Consider the following 24,816-nt stretch of genomic DNA (forward strand, 5'->3'; position numbering starts at 1 on the left):
GGGGACCCATGAGTTCTTGTGTCCAGAGTGGTTTTCATATACTCATTGTGTGTTTAATGTGATATAATTTAATGTGATAATGCAAACTGAAGCCAAATTGGATTCATGTGACTAAAAACACAGCATAGCACATTTCAGTGGGGTTGCAAATAAAGTTGAACATTCCTAACAGACTGACTCTGATGCAAGATTGCAAAAAATTATATCAGTAGGTCTGACTTGATATAGGCAAGAAAGAGGATGTATATAACCATGTCCTTCCCTCTATACTTTTCAAGAGAAAGGAAAGAAACACAAGAACACAAGGCACCTCACAATACAGTACAACTTTAAATATAACAAATCTTCTTGGTACAGATAGCAGAAACTGAATTTTAGTATTGTAAGCCAATCTAAGGAGAGAAAAGCGAAAGACAATAAATGACAGACTGTGGATTGTCTCTCTCATTTTGTTTCACAGCCACCCACAGTGGGTTGTTTGTTATCAACTCTCAACTCATATTTGACTACGAACTGATGCTATTAAACCAAAAGGCTAGTAAACATGATTATTAGCATATACTCACTTTCCACCACAGACAATGGGGATCAACAGGATTCCCAATGCAATTCCTGATACATGTACAGCAATCTCAAAACTATACATGGCAATGCTGCAAGACTTTAGGTTTTTTTTATTTTCTGACATAAAAAAAACAACCTAAATCCCCAAAATATGACATTTGTGTTTGAAAAGCTACTACACTGTAAACAAGATTAGCATTATTAAGAGATTTTGCAAATATTCTGCAGACATGTTACCTGGTGGAGTTGTGCAGGTATAGTACATTGTTCTCTGACATTGCAGTGTTCAATGTTTCATTTTCCTCAGTGGATAACCTTACGTCATACATTCATCCACCTCACTCTTCCTCTTAGATGGATCCCTGTAAATTAGGTTCAGTGTGACACTAGTTCTCCCTAAACACACTATGTCAGCCATAGAGGGGCTCACCTTTTGCCCTCATCTTGTACTGCATGAGTATTGTAATTTGTTATACTTTGTATGAGATTTTGACAGTGTCATTTGCCAAAGAAATATGCTGTATTGTATTATTTTTATCCACACAGAAAAGATGGATAAGTGGTAACACAAAGTAAAAAAGGAGAGGGGCCGTTCCTTGCAGAGAAGTGAGAAAATGTAAATAGAACAGCTGCAAGTCCAATCCTTTGCCTGTATTTATACACAAATTCAGCAGATTAAAATTATTCACTTTTCACACTCCCCTCTTTTTTCCCTTAACACTGGGATATCTGATGCTACCCTATGTATATTAATGAACTAAAACTAATCTCCTATATCATTTGAAATGTACAAAGTTTCAGATTGCTAAACTACACAATGCATAAACCTAAACAGTCTTAGTCAGCCTACTCTGTACCTCTCAAGGCAATTTTGAGATTATAGATGATCCGTGCAGCACTGAGCTGGTCAGGCTGTCACTTTTGAAGAGTGGGGGCTCGTTTGGTTATTGTATTGGGGACCAGAGCATGCATGTGTGGTTCAGACTACCGGCAACAAAGCTACAGGTTTCAAGCCATTTTCAATGGAAGCCGGTGACATGAAGCTACATCCATGGACCAGAGCCTAGAGACTAGCGTAGACTGGCAGGAAGTCGTTGTTCATTTGACCAATCACATCAAGAGAAATCAGATTTATTAATAAAAAAAAGAAAAAGAGAGGACTCTTCCCACTAGCACCTTCTCTGTTTGTAGCTACGTTAGCTCTCTCATTAAGTTAGTTGGCCAGCCTTCTTACAGCCGGCTGGACGCACGAAGGCAGCGGAGGTCTGTAATTTTTACTACGATACAGACGAGTAGAGCAGCAGGTGAACTCAGTAACATTTCGGGTGTAAGATATCGGTGGAGATGTGTAATAAGCTGCATTGGACACTAAGGACCTACCTGGCTGCCAGTCTATCATCTGACAGCTGTCACCGCACCTAGCTGCTTGGCTAGATGAGCTAACGGCTAACAAGTGTTTTTTCGGGCTCATAGCCTGGCTAATTTAGACAGTCGGTTCAGAGTGGAAAGCGGCGTCTTCCGCATGAACGTTATTTCTTGTTATTTTCTCAACAATATTTGACTCCGCTTGCTGTTCAAAGTATGAGTTAGCAAAGGAGCGTCGGACAGCGGTCTTTGGGATATTTTGAAGTCCAGCTAGTTAGCTAGCATTTAGCTTTAAGCTAGCTGACTGCATTCATTCAATTATTGAAAAACTGCACACCAGCACCTCAGCGAACAGGGACTGGTTATATCCAATCGTAATTGTTGTTACGATACTAATACATTTTTGACTGGACTGTGCTTTGGATAACCTCGGGGGGAAATGAAAAAATTTTTTGATTCTCGTCGGGAGTTGGTGAGCTCTGGGCCTGGCTCCGGAGTCGGTGGAGGAGGCGCTGGTTCCGGCGGCGGTGGCAGTTTCATCGGACGGGTCTTTACCATTGGACGATATCAAGTGACCGTCGAGGAAATTGTAGCCGAAGGTAAATTATGTGGCTTTCTGTTGTGTGGATTACACGCATGTCACACAAACACGTTTAACTGGATCCACAATCTGAACTGTAACGTTACCACATTGTTGTGAGGATGGACAGTCAATAACATTAGTTGAAAGAGTGGGCCTGTTTTTGTTTGGTTATGGCCCAGCTAGAGCACCAATGTAATGATACACTACCACCTTTATTATTGATCTGAAAGGCAGAGGCCATGCTTATTGGCACAAGGCTATAACAGTTACAGTATCAGTTGTGACCACCCCAGGCAGCTCTTGATGTTTATTTACTTGCCAGGTAGCCTTGCTCCAGTCACACTTTTCTTTTGTGGCCTGAGCTTGGTTGCTTCTGTGTAATGATCACTAGAATGGGGAAATAAAAGGTTTCAAGGCTGAAAATTCAAATGTGGGAGAGGGTGTGGTATACAGTTCAGATTGACTTCTCTTTGCATTACTGTACTTTTTACCCCAAGGCTGGGAGGAACATTGTATAACTGGATTTTCTACTGTGTTGTCACAAGGACCAATGCCATGCTGAGTCATCTATTTGCAAAGGGAGTGACAAATCACAAATGTAGATTTCAGATGTTTGGATTAACAATCTTCTTGTTTGTTAGAAGGGGGCAAAGGTTGATGTGCAGCCACATAAAATGTGACCTCCTGACATGGTGGGACTTAAATACCAAAATTCATAAGATACTGGGGCCCCGCACTTATCCCATGTTAAAATAATCTTGCATGTTGATTAGCTGTAGGTGAATCTTATTCATTGAGTTCAAAGGTGATACATGTTTTGTTGGAAACTGGTCTTAACTTTAAAGGTAGTCTTTACTAGAACATGGTTAAACAGACTTTGTGATAGAGGTTTACAGGTTTCCCATGGTCATTTGTCTTTGCAGTGAAATAATGAGTCTGCCATGCTCTGTTAGCTAAGAGTTCCTGTTACTAAATAATAAATGATAGAAGACTGATTAATTCATCAGTACTATAGATGGGCACCATCTGTTAGGCCACACCGTGGCTTTATGAATGGGTTAGACATTTAACCTCAGCCCTACACTGCACTGAGATGTCAGTGGAAACTTTTAGTGGAATTTGTATATTTCTGTGAGTGAAGGCTTATTGTAGTTTTCTTATCAGTTCTAGAAAAACTTTGGACTTGATGCAGAGATGAAGAGAGAGGCAGCATTGAGATTGGTAATTGTTAGGCCTCATAAACAGGATTTTGCATAGGTGGCAAAAATTAACAATTTCCCCAATATTATACATTTTTCACAAAATGCTAGTTGGAATGTTTTTCTGCAGATCATATTTTTTCTTGCTCCGGCAGTGGACCTACTGCTTGCAATGTGACTCCCCTCAGTGTCACTAGACCTTTTTATTCAGATGGTTTTGTTTGTACAGTCTGGGCTATTGGTTTCTGTTAGCTGGCTGCTCCATTTGGAAATGCTGTTTTTTTCCCTTTGCTGTCATTGTTGAACTCTGTTGCCTTTAGCTGAAATAAACACACTTCACAATATACTGACAAAAGCGGTCAGAGGGACATACTGGTCCAAAGGTAGGCTACATGCTTGGTGTCATGTCATTATTGTAGCTTTTATTTTAGACATGTTTGGGCTTCAGGCAGATGTCTGTGATTTGTTCTCAGTTAGTTGTCTGAGGATTTTCTGTCTTTACTATCAACTATCTACAACTAACTAACTAACTAACTAACTATCTACTATCATCAAGATATGTTTTCTTCTGTCTATATAGAGTTACTGCTGGTAACATTAGCCCTGTTTTGGAAATGTATGTGACGTGTTGCATTGTAACAGAGAATGCGTCCCTGCAATTAGTGTCCTGCTATTAGGCTACACAACATGGAGCTTCAGTGAGTCATTCCCTCATTTGTAAACCAAAGTCATCCAGCTCAATCAACTTTCTGTAACTGGATAGTCCATGCTAATTTTGTCTCCAGTAGGTGAGACTGCTGCTAGTATTTCTTGCTGTAAATGGTAATGGTAAATGGACTGTACTTATATAGCGCCTTTCTAGTCTTTCTGACTACTGAAAGCGCTTCAACTACATATCTCATTCACCCCATTCTCACACATTCATACAGCGATGGCAGAACTGCTCATCAAACTAACTAAGCATTCATACACCAAATGCACAGCCCTCGGGAGCAATTTGGGGTTCAGTGTCTTTCCCAAGGACATTTCGACATGTGGGCTGGGGGAAGCCGGGATCGAACCGCCGACCTTCCGATTGGTGGACGCTCTACCACTAAGCCACAGTCGCCCCTGCTGTCATTGCAATGTCGTGTAACCTTGCAGCGAGCATGTTTGTAAACAGCATAGTAGTCGTGAGGACATGTGTGTAGTTGTCCTAAACCTAGAGGGTAGTTATTTAAGTTCCATTACACTGATGAGAAATTGTGATTGAACACTATAACAATTCACTGTGCTTTTCATAGCAGTGCCTAAAGGTGTATTTTTGTGTGCATTTGCTTGTGTGTGTGTATGTATAAACTAGAGTGGTATAATCCTGACAGTCAGTTATGTCAAGAGGCAGTAGCTATTTGTAGCTGTACTTACAATTATTTGTCTACTGAGATTGTAGACGACTGCTAAATGTTGCTTAAGAAGGCTGCTAATCCTTCTCATTCCTTACGTGCATCTCAGATTAGACTGTGCAAGACAGCAGGGGTTCAACTGTCTGAACTCTGACATACCACACACACACACACACACACACACACACACACACACACGTATGGCCTGTGTTTCATGTGCTCATGAAGTGTGCTCCCCTCTTTATTCTGATTCAGGATAGGGTCTCAATTAGTTTGATATTGTTTTCATTGAAACCCACTTCTCAAGCACATTGCTTCTCTGTGTCTTATACTCATCCAAGTGCTCTGCCAATACCATGTCTGTTGGTGCAGCACTGTGTCGCAGATTTTAGCTGTTAAAAGTGAAATTTCTAGTATTGAATTTATAGCTGATGACATCAGTGAAATTGTGATGCGTTATCATCCATGGGGACCCAGCTCCACCCTGTCGCATACGGGACGGAGCACTGAAACACACAGGATTTCATAGTAGTCTGAGGATTATTATATTTATGTAACCATTTAGGCAAGACTGTTGAAAAATGATTACATTTTGCTGACTCCCATTGTCTTTTTGTACTCCATTCATTTCTTAAATAATATGGCACACAGTAATGTTGCCCAAGGCAGTCTTTATCAAACATCACCCAGACCAGTCACGTGGAGCTGTCCTTGGCTTAGTAATGCCAGCTGGATGAGTCAGCCCAGTTCAAGGCATTAACACAAGCTGTGAGAGAAAAAACTGTGAACAGAAGAGCTGCAGTAACACCACTATTTGGACCTTTACTGTGAAAGCTGCTACATGCTCTCAACATAAAATCAAGAGGGAACCAAATACAAGCTTAGGCCCGTTCATATCTAGAAGTCAGTGAAGACAATAGACTATCCCACAGTTCAGTGCAGTACAACCAAAACTGTTTATTTTCCAATACTGAATTTTTACAGCACTATCTCACCGTGGCTTGACTCAGGTATATTTATTCATATCTGTTGAAAGAAATATCTTTTATGCATACTGTATGTGTGGTTGTCGGTGGTTTGTGTTGCTATGGATGGACACAGCCAGCTCATGGTTTTCTCCATGTGTCATCACTGCAACCAAAGGTGGAATTCTAACACTTCCTGTATCTTTGGTCAGTGTTGTCTGCTTCTTGCATCCTTCCCCTCAGTGCAACTGCTGACTCACACAGTACTGTTTCAAGCTTCTCTTACCAGTGTGCCAGCCAGCCAACCGTGCACTCATCACATACAGTATTCCCTTTAAGCACTCCTTTCCTTACCTCATCACTGTGTGAAATACACTATTATAATAATAATGAAAAGTGAAAGTACCCAGTTTTTAATATCACTACACATCTTGTGTTAAAAAAGCAATATGTCACCATGTATGGCGTTGTTGCTGCTATAGCTAAAAGTAAAAAAATGCAAAGTAACAGGATATTTTGAGATAGTACATCTGGATTACAGCGTATTTAGTTGGTGGTGTACTTTTGAAATTTGCATGTGCTCGTTCTCTTTTATCCTTATTTATCTCTCTACTCATTTGCAGGAGGTTTTGCTATTGTTTTTTTGGTGCGGACTCATCAAGGCCTACGTTGTGCACTCAAAAGGATGTATGTCAACAACGAACATGATCTGCAGGTCTGCAAACTTGAGATACAGATTATGGTGAGTAAGACAGTCCAGTAACTGACTGCTAAGTCCAAGAAACTACTTGACTAGGAGATGGTCTTGTAAGAGTAGATTGTGTTATTGTACGTTAATGTTGACCTGCTTGCAGTCCGAGGTGGGCAGTATCAGGAAAATGTAGATGTAACATAATTTACCACACACAGAGAAATGCGAAATTGACTCAGGGATACTTTTCTGAACTTTGTGGTCTGAATGTGACTAACCCTGAATGCTTGAAGTTCTATGTACTTTAAGTACAAACGCTGAAAATGATCTGAAAATACTCTTTGACCCAGGAAGGGATTTTAATTAATGCCCTTTTAACACATGGAATTCTTGAAAATTTTCAATTAGCACTTTGCCAACAAAGCTTCCTTGCCTGTCCATTTCCGAACTAGAGTCCTTGCTGTAAGTGAAACTAAGCAGTTCCTGCAGTCATTACTTCCAGACCTTTGGCAGAGAATCAGCATCTCTCTACAGATAAAAATAGACTAAATAGTAACAAACATGGATCTATTTTGTAGTTTACTAAGCCAAATGTTTTAGGACTGTAAACTCTATGAATGCTCCATAAAATCTCCATTGTTTGTCATTGTTGCTTTATCTGTGTTTGTATACACAGAGGGACCTAGTGGGCAACAAAAACATAGTTGGTTTCCTGGATTCCAGCGTAACTGCAGTTGGAGCTGGCGACGTGTGGGAAGTCCTAATCTTAATGGACTTCTGTCGAGGTAGATTGGCCCATCCCTTTCTGTCTCTGTTCAAAGCTGTATTACCCTTCGCTCCTCACAGCACCTATTCTGTTTGAAGGCAAAAATTCAACTGATAGCTGTCATGGTCAATAGAACTTAGTTTCAGTCACTATATAACTGAGTGGTGTTATTTATAGGACGTTCAAATATTAACATTACTGTGTGGTTGTTGAAGCCTGCTGTAGAGTTAAGTTAAAAGAGTACAGAGAACAATTATTTTGTGTAAACTTAATTTTTAATAAACATGCCACTATAGAAAATGTATTTGAAGCTATTTTATGCTACATTACAATTTTAATTCACTGGTATATTCTGCTGTTTCATCACTATGACCAGTATTTAAAATGTTTTTTTATAATCAGATGATCTGCTTAATGGGGTATCTTAAGCATAGGTTGTAGAGAGGAAAGATCGGGTGAGTAGGGGAGGATGGACTGTGAATGGGCTCAAATGTGCAAATAATTGAAATAGTAATTAATATCCAACATACATACATATAAAAAGTATAAAAGAAAGTATATGAAAAAATTATAGTACCTTTTTATCGGAGTGTCAGCTGACATTTCATAGATTCTTAGTTGACCTGTTTGTTTTATGCAGGTGGGCAGGTGGTTAACCTAATGAACCAGCGGTTACAGACAGGCTTCACTGAAGCCGAGGTGTTACAGATCTTTTGTGACACGTGCGAGGCGCTCGCTTGTCTCCATCAGTGCAAGAGTCCAATCATCCACCGAGATCTCAAGGCAAGGCAATTCATTTCCCAATATGCTCATACTACTCGCTGCATAAGGCTAGCCAATTACTGGCGACACTAATTATTTGTAAGTAATTTGTTGTGACAGCGTTGTTTACCTCATGTACTCAGTTCTAACAGGTATCATCTTGTCTTTCTCATGTAGGTGGAAAATATTCTTCTACACGACCGGGGACACTACGTGCTCTGTGATTTTGGAAGTGCCACTAACCGCTTCCAAAACCCTCAGACAGAAGGGGTGCCAGTCGTGGAGGAGGAAATCAAAAAGTGAGTTTTCTGAGCTCTTCATATCTTCTTTGCTTTCTCTTATTAAGATTCAGAAGCTCATTGGTCTGTTCTTAAAACCAGGTACACTACTCTGTCATACCGCGCTCCAGAGATGGTCAACCTCTATGGTGGAAAGATCATCACAACAAAGGCAGACATTTGGGTGAGAAGGACTGTATTCATTACCACAATGCTACATCAAGATGACTGTATGATCACATTAATTCACCATGATAATGACATGTGCGTTAGTTAGTACAGACATGCTAGACACAGACTATCTATCATTTACTTGAAGTGTGTTGATTCTCTTGTCTGTACAGGCCATGGGTTGTCTACTCTATAAGCTGTGCTACTTCACGCTTCCTTTCGGGGAGAGCCAAGTGGCTATCTGTGATGGAAGTTTCACTATCCCAGACAACTCCCGCTACTCCCTGGACATGCACTGTCTCATCAGTGAGTAACCCTGTTCCTCAGAATATACACACTACTCTACATACAGCATACACATCCCATGTACTGTATGTGCAGTTACTGTAAGTTTGAATCTGAATTTTCATGTGTCTGACACAAACTTAACATCCTTTGTTTGTTGATTTCTCAGGATACATGCTGGAACCTGACCCAGATGTGAGACCAGACATCTACCAAATATCCTACTTTGCCTTTAAACTGGCTCGACGAGAGTGTCCAGTCCCAAATGTACATGTAAGTCACCATTACAAGAGGAACTGCAGGAATTTGAGATGAAAATATGTTGTAGGGTTTGTGATAAATATTAATTTAGGCCTTTTTATGCATCTCACATACAGTGGTTCAGTTGTCCTGTTGCTTTCTAAGGGAAGTAATCTAGGACAATGATATTGGAGAGAAGTTATGCTTTCCAGCTTTAGCCAGTTGGCTGCCCTCCATTAATCGTGCCCTTGTCTAATGCATTTACAAAGCAGTTCAACACTTGGTCTTCTGATTAAGCCATATTTCTGACCTCACCCCTTTAAGTATTATTACAGTGGGCAATAATGGTGCATTCATGGAATCTGCAAATTGATGCTGGAGTGAATGTTTGAATGTTTTCTTCACTGATATAAAGAATTTAAACTCAAATTAAAATTTCAAATCCCCTTACTGTTGTAGAATTCTCCTATTCCTGCTAAACTTCCTGAGCCTATCAGAGCCAGTGAAGCAGTGACCAAAAAGAGTCAAACCAAAGCCAGGTGAGTGAAAAGCAAAGCATTTGAGTGTTATCATTGTAAGAAACTTCTACATTACTAGTCAGTTTTCTCTTTTCCTTCCATCAGGCTCACAGACCCCATTCCTACCACGGCAACCTCAATTGCACCTCGGCAACGGCCCAAGGCTGGCCAGGCTCAGCCCCAGCCAATATCAGGCATTCTCCCCATCCAGCCAGCTCTCACCCCACGCAAGAGACCCAGTGTGGCTGCTGGAGCACCCCAGGCCATAGGTATAAGTAGCTCTGTGATACCTCTGTGTGTCAGGGTTAAGGCCATTCTTACTAGGTAATAGGGGCCTCTGTTTATGGTGGTGTGGTTATCCTGGTAACGCTTTACTCAAAGTGACATCTTGTATTGATTCAGCATAGTGAACTGCTCAAGAATTTGACTCTAAAGCCTATCAAGGGCTTGTATTCCCAGTGGATTGGTTTTCCCATTCTTAAAATGCTTTTAATTGTCTTCTTATGAGTCCTTTGACATTCACATTTGACAAGGCCATCCATCTGTGGCCCAAAGACAGACATTAATTACAGCAGCGTTTTATTTTGCAGTTCTAAGTCACTCATTTGCTGGGTCTCCAACTAAGTAGTGTTTGTGGTTTAAAATGTATGTCTTGAAATAAAAAAGCACCAAAAAGCAATAAACGTTTTACCTTTAATTTTTACATGTCAAGAGTTTGTGTACTTGACAGTTGGATGAAAGCAAGAATCTGTGCATGGATTCTTCAGGTCACCAGAAATTTGGTTGCATTTTTAAAAGATCATATTGATGTGATAAATGATAGGTCTATGTTCTTCTCATTCTTCTCCCTTCCAGGTGTTGGTATCAGTGTCCCACCTACAGCTGCAGCTGCTGTCCAACCTGCTCAACAGGCTCCTGCTGCACAGGCTGCACCACAGCCAGCTCAGACAGCCAACATGCTGCCACAGGCTACACAACAGCATCAGCAGCTCCTCATGCAGCAGCAGCAAGTCTCAGCCTTCTTAAGCCCACAGAGTAACCAGCAGGTAGGCGTCCTGGCAGAGCAACAAAAAATAACATTGAGTAAATCTCACTCAGGGATGCTCACAGATGGTGTGTGACAATGCTGTGTACACGTGGTGACACATTTTCAGGCATGATGGTCTAATATTCAAATCAAACAACAGTATCGGAGTTTTTGAGCAAATAGTTCCAGGAAAATTATTTGGAACTAATTTGGGGAATAAATGTTCCTTTATTCACAGAATATTCATACATTCTTTAGAAGAGTCATGCTTGAGTTTCCGAAAACATTAGACCGATATATTAGACCAATAACTGATTAAAAAGTGATGGCTTGGTTTGAGATGTCATTTTTGCACAATATTTGCAGCTACTCCTCATTCAATTCACACAAAACACACAATGCGATACCACACACAAATTGCAGTATTGAGGTGGTAATGAGCCATAATCTTAAACTATATCATAATCTAGTTTATTTGACCATGTTTTATCTTGTTGTTCAGAATGTAAAATTCAACTACTATGATTTCTTTTTAATGCTTTATTTGTATCTCATAAGTATCCATGAATGAACTGTAAAACCTCTGATTATTCCCTCTGTTACTATTTTTAGCCTGAGCCAGCCTGTTTAAGGGAAAAAATACTTACCTAAAATGTTGTGGATAAATCTCATCTCAACCTCCCTCCTTCATTTCTATCTCTCTGTGTCTGTCTCTCTCCCTCTTTCCCATATTTCTTCTTGATTTCCATTGTGTGCTGTCAAAAAGGTAGAAAATAAACCCTGAAAAGCATACTATAAAAGGCTTCTGCACTTGGCAGAGAGCTATAAATCATGACAAACTGGGCCTTCCTCATGCTTGGCTGTGTGGTATTCCTATGTAGCATCTACTGGTACAGAGCCTCCACCAGCAGCAGCAACAACAAACAGCGTCTCAGGCGTTTACCCTGCTGCAGTCCAAAGCTAAGCCTGTTCCTCCAGTTGTTACCCTGCGACTGCAACACCAGCAGCATGTAGCCCCTGTCCATGAAACAGCAGCTTCTCATCTGACCCCCATCCCTGAGTCTGCAGTCGTTGGTCCTGCAGCTGACCCAGAGGTCATGGTAACATCCTACTCCTGCTGCCGTCTGCTGCTCTTTTGGGCCATGGATTTGATTACCAACTCTTCTCTAACCAATCACATCTGAATTTTTACTTTTCCTCTTCTGGGGCACAGGGAAAGAAGGAATGGTCTCACATAATATCTTAAATGTGACAATATGAATGCCATGTAGCTAGAAATGCTTTCTTTAGTGCCGTATTTATTAGAAATCATCACTGCTGCAGGTAGATACTGTATAAATCATGTGATAACCAAATCATTTAGTGTTGCATTCTGAACTGCTTCTTTCAACTATCAAAATAATTTTTGGGGGGTCTGTTTTGTATGTTTGTCTTTATGCACTAAACAGAAATTCTCTCTGTTGGCATCAAGGACATTTTCCCTCATATTTCCCCCTCTGTATTCTCCTTATAGACGGCTGGCCGAGGAATTCACAAAGTCGGCTCATTGACACCCCCCTCGTCGCCAAAGATGGCCCCTAAGAGCGGCCACAGACGCATCCTGAGCGATGTCACTCACAGTGCCGTGTTTGGGGTCCCAGTCAGCAAGTCCACCCTGCTACTCCAGGCAGCCGCAGCTGAGGCCAGCCTCAACAAGTCCAAGTGAGCAGAATTAACTCCCTTCAGTGATCTGAGGATGAACTGTCCTTTCATGGCACTGGGTGAGCTGAGAAGGGCAATAGACAGTCCATTCATATGACAGAACCCCGAAGGAGGATAAACGACCCTTTTACATCCCAGAGAATCACAAGAAGAATCACTCGATTCAGTCTTTAAATAACTCCGTTCACTCACTCTTATTTGCACACATCAGTAGGCCAGTGTCCACAGACTTAACGCCCATGATCGAATTTCACTATGCACGCTTACCCATGTTTATGTTTACACCTCTGTGTACTGCAGATCAGCCAGCACTACTCCTTCAGGCTCCCCTTGCTCGTCCCAGCAGAGTGTGTATCATCCAGGTGATGGTGACGCCCAAGCAGCCCTTACTGCACCCAACACTCAGCCCAGCTGGAACCCCTTTGGGGATGATAACTTCTCCAAGCTAACAGCAGAGGAGCTGCTTAACAAAGACTTTGCAAAGCTAGCTGAGAGTAAGTTCAACTTGTACACTGCATACTTGCTCCTGCAGCATTGGTAAATAGTTGAGTGATCTAAAAATAATTGTTTCTTTGTGCACAGCTGCTTCACCAGGAGAGAAGGTCATGGGCTCCAGTGAAAATCTCATTCCAGGGCTCAATGCTTTTCCAGGTAAGGCTTTGCCTAATTCTTCCCAGTATGCTTTCTCATTGCTTTGTGTACTTTATTTCCCAGGAGGCTTCTCTTTGAGTGATATAGCAGTCATCAAATGGACTTTTTTCCTCAATATCTACATGCAACAATTCCATATTGAGAAAGGTGGAACTCAACCAGTTAGCTGGATTATGTCCTCTTTATGTGTTTATGCTGTCTTGACGAATGTTTAGAGTTGTATAAAAGTTAGCTTATGTCTTCTCTATCCCCTAGTCCCACGCACTTTCTGCTCGTGTTGTTCATGCTCTCATGTTCCTTCATTTGTTCTCTTCCATCTTTATTCACTGTGCAATGTTAAGGTGAAAGATCTGTAGACATCATGAGTGCAGGTTCAGCGTTGTTGACTGTCCCAGACCCTTTTAATACCCTCTCCATCTCTGACACCACAGGTAATTTTCTTGTCACAACATGAGACTGAACGAGCCGTGATTCTCTCAGGCCTTGGGCTCTTGAACAAATATATTCTTAGAGCTTATGAGTCACTTTTGTATTTATTGAAGTAGTTTCCTGGGTATCACACTTCCGAGAGGTTAGTTTATGAGTGCTAGTTTTGTGGTTTGGATTTGTACATGGTCTTATCTTGTTGAAATAGCAAGCAGCCTCACAGTAGCTCCTTGTCAGCTTCCATGAATAGAGACCATAGCTACAGCTAGCATCTCATTTGCAGATCTGTGCTTTCGCTGTTGCCTGGCAACACAAAGGACAAATTCTCCTTTGTTAATTGGATTGCTTTACTGCTGGAGGAGCCTGCTTACCAGTGTCACTAAGAACAAGAGAAAGTTAAGTATGCTGCCTTTTTAAAATGATGACCCAGCCTTTTATGTTCTCCTCAGTTTAGCCTTCAGCCCTTTTGGAGGTGCATGCTTCTTAGCTGTGCAACCTCCTTTGTGTAACTGCAGTTTAAGGCCTGAACTGAGAGGATAAAAATGTTGAGGCTATTATGTAATCAGGGTGTGGTTAATCTTCTACCCAGCCTAAGCTGTCTCTTTGACTCGCTCTGTATCGCTCACACAAGCAAACACAGTCTGACTTCTGCTGATGGAGCAGAGAGCTCCATCTGAGCAGCAGCCTCGTTATAGCATACTGTATAGCATTTTTAATATTACATATGTTCTCTGTTGACTTTACTGGAAAAATTAGCTTTTTGACATTTAGGATTTGTAAAAAGCTTTTCATCAGTGTCGACCTCTTTCCTATAGTGAAGGAGGTAAAAGGTCACATCTGCTGTGCCATTTTCTGAGCCAACACATTCCTTGTCTAAGACCCCATTTTGTCCTATACCAGTTTCCTGTAAGTATGAGCTGCAGTGAAAAGTCAGTAATTTGTCGTTTCATGCATGGGCTGTATTTCATCTTAATCAGACTAGTAATTTTTTATTATAATAGAGGTGCATCATTTTAAGAAAATAATACATTTTTTTTATGATGAAGGTTTTGGTAAAGCCAACTTAACAAAGGTGTCCTCTGCTCATTTGTCTGCACCAATTACTAAAATTAGTTGAGAGGGTTGGCGTGTGGGCAGTGACAGTGCAATGGGGCAGTCTATGAAGAAACTCACTGATTGCTGTGGCTTGTTTTATATAATAAAATGTTTGGTGTTGGAGTTTGTACTTCAATAGCGTGAATAATTTTCAGTGTTTTCTGCAGTAACTGTTTGGTACCATAATTCTACTGGTAAAGGATAGCAGAGTTTTGTCCTTTTTGAATGCATGGGATTTCACTCAACTTACTGGTCTTGGAGTGTTTGGCTGTGGTGGGCATAACTAAATAAACTAACAAATCATACAATTGTTTTATCATTATTGTTTTATTGACGTTACAGGTAACCTGATTTTTGAGTCATGTGAATGTAAAATTACCTTGAAATGTTCACATGATCTGTTCATGCAGTCATCATCCTTTCATTTTGTTTTTTGTCCCTAATAATGTAGGACATGTAGGCAACCTGATATCTACTATATTATAAATATTACTAAACTGTAATTATCCTCATTGAATTTGTCCGTATTTAATATAAACCCACATTGCTAGAGTTTTGTATCTCTTTAATTTTTTCTGCTCCTTTTTTGATTTGTATGCAAAATCCTTCCTCATCGCCTTTTTCTCTCTCTTGCCCATCTGTCCATTACCTCTCTCCATCTTCTCTCTCTGGCTCGCTCACAGAGAAGCTGATTGAGGGACTGAAGTCCCCTGAAACTTCTCTGCTTCTCCCCGACCTCTTAACCCTGACTGGCCCCTTCAGTAGTTCTGCAGAGAGCTCCACCAATGGTACTAGCTCTGTTTTTGTCCCCTGCCTTGCCCTAAAATTCCCCATTTGTGTCTCTACATGCGTCTTCCTTGCCTTCCTTCTCTTCTTTCACTCATATCATCCTGAAGTCGGACAGACCCACTGGGGGAAGGAGTAAAGAAGGCCTTTATAAATGTTATCCCTACTAAGACAATCTATTTTCTTTTACATTACTAATTATTTCTTTGTATTACCTTTTTTTTTTTCCACTTGCTGTCTCCATGTAGCAAAGGCAGAGGTGTGTGTGGATTCACTGATTCCTGGTTTGGAAGCCCCCCAGGCCCAGCGACATTCAGGCCAGGCAGAGCTCATCCCTGCCAGCATGCCAGGTTAGCATCCTGGCCCATAGAATAGAACATCTTAAACTAATTCTTTGCAGCACTTTCAACAAGGAATAATTGTTTCCAGTTGTGATCACAATCCCCTTGTCACTTGTTGATTTCATCTGGAGGTTTTTATTGAATGATTTTTACAACTGCAGTCACAAACTAATGTATCCATAACAAGCACTATTGTGCCAGTTCACGCTGTCCTGGCAAAAACAACTGCAAAATCATTTTGGCCTGTCGCTCGTTCAAAATGGCAGCTAACTTCAGTAACTGGAACAGTGTCTGTAGTGTAGCGCAGTGAGGTGTGCCATGACACCAAGTTTTTCTATGGTGTGAAGCGGTCTATTCAATAACATATAACAGATTTTTCATTAGAGATGCTAATGTTGCCTAAAATCCACCCACAGTCTACATTATTCTGTAATGATCGATATTAGCTGTGGCAAACATTTAGGCTTTAAATTCATAGTTACTGCTCACTGTTAAAGTGTTGCTTCTGTCCCTGACTTTGCTGTATATTTTCTACGGGATTTCTACCAAGAGTTTTCTTTGATGCTGATGATTATATGCTTTCAGAGATAAAACAGTGAACTGTCTTACTAACAAAATGCATTTTCCTCTGCTCCTTAAGCTAACAATCTTATTTTTGCTGTAACCCCTTGTCCATCTGGCTTTGCTTCATCCTGTCTCAGACTCTCTCACTGGGGAGGACACTCTGCTGGGTTGCGATCTGTTATCTCATACTTCTTCTCATGGAAACCAGTCTGTTTCTGGTCTCCCTTCCTCCTCCTCCTCCTGCTCCTCTGCTCCTCCTGGCTCCGGCTCTGGATCCTGTCTGGAGGAGCTGCCGCCTGGTCAGACAGCTTCTGGTAAGACCTCCCCTTTGCAGCACCCCTCAGCTAGCCTTATTTCTGCTGGGTGACCCAGCCCGTGAAACCATCACAGAATACAGATCCTTCCAAAAACAGTAGGGCCTGTTTAAACAGAGAAAACAAAAAGTGACACGTGATATGGAAATGGAATTAGACATATTAAATGACAGCTTCACAGACCCTTGACTCATGTGTAGAAGAGCCAAATGCCACCTAAAATGCATGGCTTTTAAATACTGTGACTGCCCTGACTCCATCTATTTTTAATCTACTTGCATCCTCCTTTCTTTTTGCTCTTTTCTTTGGCTGAGTTAACTTCTTTCCCCCTCCATCATTCCTTCACTTCCTCTTCCTTCACCGCAGACTCTGCTTTCCTCATGTCGTGTGGGGAGAAGGGCAATGACGACGAGTTTGACCCTATTCCTGTGCTCATCTCCAAAAACTCAAATCAAGGTAAGGTTAACAGAATCCCGAGATGAGCACTCACACCTGCTGAAGCCCAGACTATGACCCACAAAGATGAATGACTTAGCCCCTAATTCAGTTACCATAGCTGTTTCCTGTGACTGCTGATGTGAGAAGTTTTGTATGGTGTGCTTGTCACATCAAGGCTTTTTATCCCATCAAGCTCTCCCATTAGTCATCTTCCTCTCTTTTGTTTCTAATGTTACACTGCCAGTGATTCTCCACCTTGCAGGTGTTTGGCTCTTTGTAGTTTATCTTGAAAGTGTTCTCATGTTAGAATGGCATTCCCTTACTCTCCCCCTATAATGATGCAGCTGTATAAAGATTATCCCAGCTCACTCTCTGCCTGTTTCTCTTTCTGCCCTCCGTTCATGCATCTCTCTGCTCTACCATAATTTTCCCTTCATCTCCATCAACTCCTCCCTCTTAATTTCTCCATACAATCTCTGTTAATATTACTTATTCTTTGCTTGTTTTTCATAATCTCCCTTGGCTCTTCCATGTCCATCTCTGTCTCTGTCTCTCTCTCTTTCTGGCACGTTTCAGGTGGTCACACGCTCAGCAACAGTGGCAGTTCAGAGTCCAGCATCCCCAACTTGGCCCGCTCCCTTCTGCTGGTGGATCAGCTCATCGACCTCTAGAGGGGGTGGGAGAGGTCGAAGGGACAGTGTGCTATCCTAACAAAGGGAGGGAGGGTGGGGGATAGAGATGGGGAAGCAGAGGCACTTAATGTAGCACCTTTTATGAAGTGAAACAGAGGAGCCAGCATAGATTGGTTCAGTGGAACCTTTCTTTTTATGTGCCTCCTTGGCCTCAACTCCATCTCTAGTTGCCTGCTTAGCTGGTTTCATATATTTCTGCTGGCCGTTGACATTCCCACGCTGGTAAAAATCTTTTCATTAATGCCTGAGCATATCGTCTGCTTCTGTCCCTGCTACACCATGGTCTTCCTCATGCTTTCCTCATACTTGCATTAATATCCCTCATTGAGTGCACTGCCATGGTGGTCGCCTTTCATCGCACGCACATGCTAAACTGCTTGATCACAGCTGCATCGTGTTCACTTTGTGTACTTGTTCAGGGTTGAAGCTTTATTTAAACAAGCCACCTTCAGGCATGCTCATTTGTGTCAGGGGTCTGACTAAAGAGTGAGGACCAGGATAATGTGATGCACTTTCCTGTGAACGCTTTGAACTAAACTATTGACCAGACAAAGACGCACCCTGAGGGAACTACTGAGAGAGGTTTGCACTGATTTAACCAATTTGTAAAGAAAAAAAGGTCAGCTTAACAGATTTCTCAAACTGTTGTGGTATACTGTACTGTGCAAGGAGAATTAGGCTGCCTTTTTCAAACATTTTGTTTGGATATGATTTTAGTACACACATATTGTACAGTGTGCACCATCTTATGAAGTCAAATCTGTTCAGTTCTGTGCTACTATTCCCTTATAGACCAGTAGCCATGTTTTTAACAGCTATTATTCTAAGCTAACTTAGTACATGTAATAAGAGCTGTAGCGTCAGCATAACTGTATATTGTCACCTCTTCTTGGATGTTAAGCAGGGTATTATTTCTCCTAAAACTACACCTGTAAATCTGTCACTCGTAATGATGTCTTGAAATCCTGAAACTGGTGGGGGCAGTGTTAACATGGCTGATTAATTCGGCTCCATTACCATGACAGGATACTTTCACCGTCAGCATTATCTACAACACTTCGTAAGACCATGGTATGTGTGCGTTTTATAATTACTTCTTTTTATGTGTAGGGTCATGAACTCACCATCTTCGACTCATTGTCAAGATAAGCACAGTGGAAACAAAAGGGAATCAAATTATTTGACCTGTAGCTATGCTAAAGCTAAAGGAAAGACTTGATTATAATGATACGTTTTCTGTGCGTCAGTCTGCTCTCAGGGTCAGTGAACATGAGCAGAATTTTAGCAGCATACCACTGTTACATAGAGGGAAGTTCAATGTAGATTTCATTGCATTGTTTGTTTGTGTAATATTTAAAGGCATTTCATCTATCATGGTATGAATACATGTGACTAGTATTGATAGTGCTTTAGAATGAATGTATGAACTGAATGCCATTATAAAATATGTAAAATTTATAAGAATATATGGATAAAAAATATTTGCGTATGAAGCTGTATTTAAGAGTGCAAAGATGTTGACCCTCTCTGTCCAAAGTCCCTCTGTTTTTTCCCTCCATACACATTAAGCATTCAGCTCATGCTTTTGTTTCAGATGTCGACATTGATACATGAAACAAAGTGCTTATGACTTACCTGACTGGGTAGTGTTTTATCTCTCCACTGGAGTTTCTTTACATGACACTGGTACTTGTAAGTTATTGTATATTACTGTGATAGATTTTATCTAACAGGCAGCAAAACAGAGCTAGTGATGGAATTTTTTTCCCGATATCTCTGTAGCACCTCTCACCTCTGTTATCTCTCATTTGGCTGATGAGCTTAAGAAAGGCTTGTGTGACTCTAAAAAACAGCTGTATAAGTTGTATTAGCTGATCACAATCACTACATCTGACTTTGCATTACATCTTTAATGTAAGAATCCCACCAAGTATTACCTTTCATTCAGGCTTTTCTCTAGCCAAGGAAGTTGCATTGCATAGGCAAGTCTCTTTTTATATATATACCACCATAGATATGTACATACAAACTGAAAACAGTACACTTTCCCTGATATGCCATCACTGGTATACTGTATATGCTTAAAGTTTGGGACATAAACAGCTTTCTCCTCCTCCTCCCCCCAGTATGACATATTGTAAAGGTCATAGACATGGACAAGAACTGGCATGGCATAAGACTATGCTTTTTTCTTTCCATCTAATGTTGTTCAGTTAAGTCATTTGCATTTTTGTGGCTAATCTATGCAATCCTACAATAATGCTTCGTATTCTTATCAGACACTACAGTGCTGTATCCTGTAGAGTTCTAGCCTTGGCCGTAGAGTTTTACCTGTGTTGCTGTGTGAAACCAATGTACTTGTGCTGGTTGGGTTGATATGGTAGAGAGTATAAAAATGACTTTGATTATATCAAAATGTCTGACATGATTCTGCAGATGTCGATGTGTCAGGACCATTATGGAGTGTGTACTTCTATTTTTATGAATTAAGTTTCAAAAAGAGAGACACTGAATAAAACTCATTAATGTGAATGTAAATTAAGTCTCTTTGGGTCACATTATTTGATTTTTATTTGGAAGAACAGAAGACCCACTGACTTTATTGACAGTCTGAAGATTCATTCTTCCATTTTCATTGTATTAATTAGCAGACAGATCATTTTTCCTTCTGGGAACCAAATTAGATTACACATACTCTAAACTAAATGGATTGGAATTCATCAAGGCCTTTTCTGCTCCGATTTCAGTATTGAACCATTATTTAGCGTGTGCCTTGCACTATGGAAATATGTTTTCACCTCTTAGTATAAGCATCATCAGACACTTGTCTGTCTGACAACTTGCGCAGCTGTCCTTTTTTGAGCTTTTCTTGTGAACGCTTCATATCTTAGTAGTTCTAAGCTTCCTGGATGTTGGTAGACATGTATTTTAAAATCACATTACTGTTCACTGCTGTTGTGATTCCAGGCCAGGGACTTTGATAAGGCATTGGGTCTGTGAATTGCGTTCCTTTTTGTTAGATTGTACCATAGATAGACTGTAGAGTCTATGAGCTGTATTGTTAGGAATTGATAGCTGTTATTCCACATGATTACATAAGCAGTCTCATTGTTTGTTGTTGTTTTGGTAGTCAGCTCTGACCTGTGACTTGATCTGTAGGTCATTTTTCGTTTGATTAACTCTGGCTCAAATCATGTAGGAATGTGTATACTATGTGAAATTGGCTGTGGACAGTTTAAAACAGACGTGTGGTGAAGGAAGTTACCCAAGAAGTAAAACAAAACAAAAACTGGTGTTTCCCTCTAATGGCTGCAACTAACATCTTCCCAAGAGCTGCCAGTTAACAGCTGCTGTCTACATACACTGAGGTAAGACTGATCTGTCTCTGCTCATCTGTGCAAACCTGTCTGTCCCTAATTATCTCTTCTTTTGCTGTGAAGGCTCTTTGTCCTTGTTTCCACAGAGCTACTGACTCCCTCTGAGCTCCCTCTACCTCAACACAATCAATTCTAACTAAAAGCATAACTGCTGTCACTGTTTACTCTAACACAAGGCACCGTTGTAGGAGGTTGAGGATACTGCAGCTGTGCTGAAACTAATTTGTGGAAACAAGGTTATTTGATGTTGTAATGGTAGAGCTGGCCAGTCTTGTCTGTATTATGTGACGTGTTCAGAGTAGAATGTGTCTGTATTGTTGTAGTCTTGTGCTGATTTCTCACTGTTGGGTCGTTCTCATTGATTCTTCAGTGGTTACAGATGTTACAGATGATCCATCGGTCATATAGTATGTTGTGTGTGTGACTGAGGTTTGATGGTCTGGTAGAGAAACACGCAGCTGGACCTCGGATGGTAAAGTTTTTTGTTACAATATTTATACTGTCTAATGTTTGTCTTCACCTCTGATATGTTTTTCTCTACCTCTGCTTTCTAATACAGATGTGCAAGGGGAGAGTAATGGCTACTCTGTACTTGGTGAGGGACAAGAGCCTGAACCTCCAGGAGATCCTCAAACAAACGAGGGATGTGTGCACTCCAGCGATGAAGATGAGGAGAAGGAAGCCCATACGGAAGAGCAGCAGGATGAGGAAACCATTGAGAGTCATGTAGCAGCACATGACTGCAGCGGCTCCAGACCTCTGCTGCTGGACTCTGAGGATGAAGAAGAACAAGGACCTCACTTAGCCCTCCACTCATCACTCCAGCACTCCAGCGCAGCACCAACACAACCATCTACTACCTTCCATCAATCTACTCCAAGCACCTTTGCTCAGAATCATTCCCAGCATGTACATGAGCCAGCGAAGGAGGCAGAAGTCGCTGCAGATGTTTTCACAAAAGCCCCCTTTCGGATTGGGCAAGAAGACACAGGCGATGTGTTTGCCAATGCTCCGTTTCCACGTGCCCTCCTTTCAGCTCAGCAGCAGCTCGATGTATTCTCTCAGGCTCCTTTTGGAAAAAGAAAGGAGGCTTCAGGAGCTCAGCCCAAGACCTCATATCCTCATGCAGCTGGAGTTCATGCTGTAACCCCCAATCAAGGTGTGTTGGGACAAGTTGCCCAACAACCGTTCCGCCCACAAGCTCTGGCCAAATATTCCCGACACTTTGAGGGACCTGTGCCCCAGCAGCCAGTAGCAGCTCAAAGAGTAGTGTCTAACGTGAGCAGGCAAGCCGCTGTGGCATCAGTCCCTGTTGGACCTCTTCACTCATGGACTTCAGAAGTGAGCGCTGTAGACCCTTTTGTCTCTGCACCCTTTCACCTCAAGGCCCCGCAAGAAAAGCCCTGAACACACACTCAGATGTCAGGGCAGGGGGTATCAGCGCCGCTAAATTATGCAAACTATAACAGGCATACTGCATGCTGTCACCAGCGCTGCAGCTGGACTGCAGGCATGCATGGATCTCATTCTTAACTGGCTCCAATTAGTTCTGATAGTGCAAGATCATCTTTACACTTGAATGCTCCGTTAGAGTAAGAAAACTGACATTATTCTCAGACTCCTAGTCACTTTTTATTTTTCCTGTCACATTCCTTTTGAATTGTCCTTAAATCTTTTTGGTCCATACACCTACACAAAGACAATATGGTGGTCAAGCATTTGATTGTTTTCTTGCCTACCTCAGTTTCTTTTTGTGTCAGCGCTACAATACCACATAGTGAGGGAGTTTGTAGATTGACTGTAGCTTTGGTAGTTTAATTTCCTCTATATTTGAGCTTTCCAGTGAAACTATGATCTGATAACGCCTCATTCATCTATTGTATTAGTTCTCAGAAAGGACAGAATCAGCTTGAATCACAAGATCATAATTTCACAGAAGTTTGAAGAGGAAAAAACACTGTGTAGCACAATGAGTGAGAGAAACACATCCACAGTCTCTCAACACTTTTTTGTGACAAGATGAGGAATTTATCTGTATCTGAAATATGTAAACGGCCTTACAATTATGCCATCAAAGTCCATCTTTTTGGGCCTTTTGGTCTTCATGCTTGACAGTTTGTTATGAAGCTGGTGCTGGATAATGATGCATTGACATTTCAGGATAACATTTGTTGTTTTTTTTTTCAAAAGGTTTGCATTTTTGTCATGTGTATTATGTTTGTGGTCACTGTCCTGTCTGATGAAAATGGAATATAAGTGTTTATTCCATGCAACATACAAACCGTATATAAATGTTAGGCATAGAACATACATTATGGTAGTTCCTTTGTTACATAAATGTAGAAGATTCACTTTTCTGTTTCTCCATTTTTACAAGATGATATCTCCAAAGCCTTACACTCTTACAGTCCTTCCCTCCTACAGTACCACATCAAACAGCATCAATCACTTTTGCCTTTTGTGCCCTCCCAAGAAAAACTGCTGCATTTACATCACGTTATTGCACTTGCATTCACAACCAAATACTCATGTACAATCATGTACAACTTCCTTTTGCTGTCTGCAGTATGCTAATGCACCAAGATGTTCATTCAACTCTGTAATGCATCTCTATCGTAGACATCTCTATAAACTCCAAAAGTGTACTAGCTGTGACTCACACTTACAAACAACTGAAGTGAAAACTTTAACTGCAACTTTAAAAAATGCTTTCCTGTAGTCACAAATATCTATAGCACTTACGCTTCACAGTTCCAGTCAGGGACTGTAATAGTAGTATCTTGTAAGTGAGATCTTGAATGGTGACTGATTTATGACATTCCTTTTTGAGTTTATTTCCATCAACATTTGGGAATATTTTATTGTCTTTGTGCTTTGCAAAATCATGGAACACTTTTTCGTTCCCACCATGGCACTTTTAAGAAAGGGGATCTAACCTGTTTCAACCCAAAGTTTAATTCATGTATTCCTCTGTTGCAATATAAAATCCTCAGTTTTCTTTTTTTTTTTTTTTTATAGAAATGCTCACTTTTCTCACCTGATTTGTATACATGAAGGTTGCACATAGTCACTGACACAGAGTCAGGGTTCCCTAAGAATGTGTTTTGATTGTAACACAGCTGTAAAATGTATTTCGACCAGTGTTGTACGATAAGTCTTTGGAGGATTCAATAGTTGATGATGTTGGGCAAAAAAGCACTCGAAATACTTGTTACACTGCACAGCCTGCCTTTGAAAACTATGTTGTAAGTCAATAAAAAAAATTAAATTAATGTAAATCAAATGTAGCACAGTTATTTATCATCACTGAAACATTGTTGTGGATGTAACTAAGTACACATACTCAAGTACTGTGCTTTACTACAGTTTGAAGCACATTTCTATTTTACGCTAACTATTCCACTACATCTCAGTGTGAAACATTGTACTTTTTACTCCACTACATTTATCCGAGAGCTATTTACTATGCTTTGCAGATTTAGATTTTACATACAAAACATGTTTATACAGTTGTTAATAGCTTCCCCTCCACCAACTGCAACACTAAAATGCTGCTCATATGTTAATGCATCAACAATAATAACACAATATTGTAATATAACAGGCACTAAGAGGGTGCATTTTTCTGCATAATG

The 24,816-nt window shown here is 40.8% G+C and overlaps 1 protein-coding gene across 14 annotated transcripts; it reads left to right on the plus strand.

Annotated features, from left to right (window-relative positions):
* Window positions 1-1,505: 1,505 nt before the first annotated feature.
* LOC122876183 (AP2-associated protein kinase 1-like) lies at window positions 1,506-24,453 on the plus strand. 14 transcript variants are annotated; one of them, XM_044196195.1, is made up of 22 exons: window positions 1,506-2,528; window positions 6,682-6,800; window positions 7,426-7,534; window positions 8,156-8,298; window positions 8,455-8,576; window positions 8,658-8,739; window positions 8,900-9,032; window positions 9,181-9,284; window positions 9,711-9,790; window positions 9,875-10,038; window positions 10,625-10,815; window positions 11,678-11,896; window positions 12,310-12,497; window positions 12,798-12,991; window positions 13,080-13,148; window positions 13,490-13,579; window positions 15,353-15,457; window positions 15,704-15,805; window positions 16,498-16,674; window positions 17,041-17,130; window positions 17,689-17,788; window positions 21,741-21,877. In XM_044196195.1, exons 1-21 carry the CDS (start codon window positions 2,369-2,371, stop codon window positions 17,781-17,783), a joined length of 2,736 nt encoding a protein of 911 aa, XP_044052130.1. In that variant the 5' UTR covers window positions 1,506-2,368; the 3' UTR covers window positions 17,784-17,788; window positions 21,741-21,877. The 14 variants fall into 14 exon arrangements, with proteins under 14 accessions (XP_044052130.1, XP_044052116.1, XP_044052117.1 ...); XM_044196181.1 differs by lacking the exon at window positions 17,689-17,788 and having other exon boundaries at window positions 1,509-2,528; window positions 21,741-24,453; XM_044196182.1 differs by lacking the exon at window positions 17,689-17,788 and having other exon boundaries at window positions 1,509-2,528; window positions 11,678-11,890; window positions 21,741-24,453.
* Window positions 24,454-24,816: the final 363 nt, after the last annotated feature.

Source organism: Siniperca chuatsi, linkage group LG5 (genome assembly GCF_020085105.1).
Source record: "Siniperca chuatsi isolate FFG_IHB_CAS linkage group LG5, ASM2008510v1, whole genome shotgun sequence".
Classification (NCBI taxonomy): domain Eukaryota; kingdom Metazoa; phylum Chordata; class Actinopteri; order Centrarchiformes; family Sinipercidae; genus Siniperca; species Siniperca chuatsi.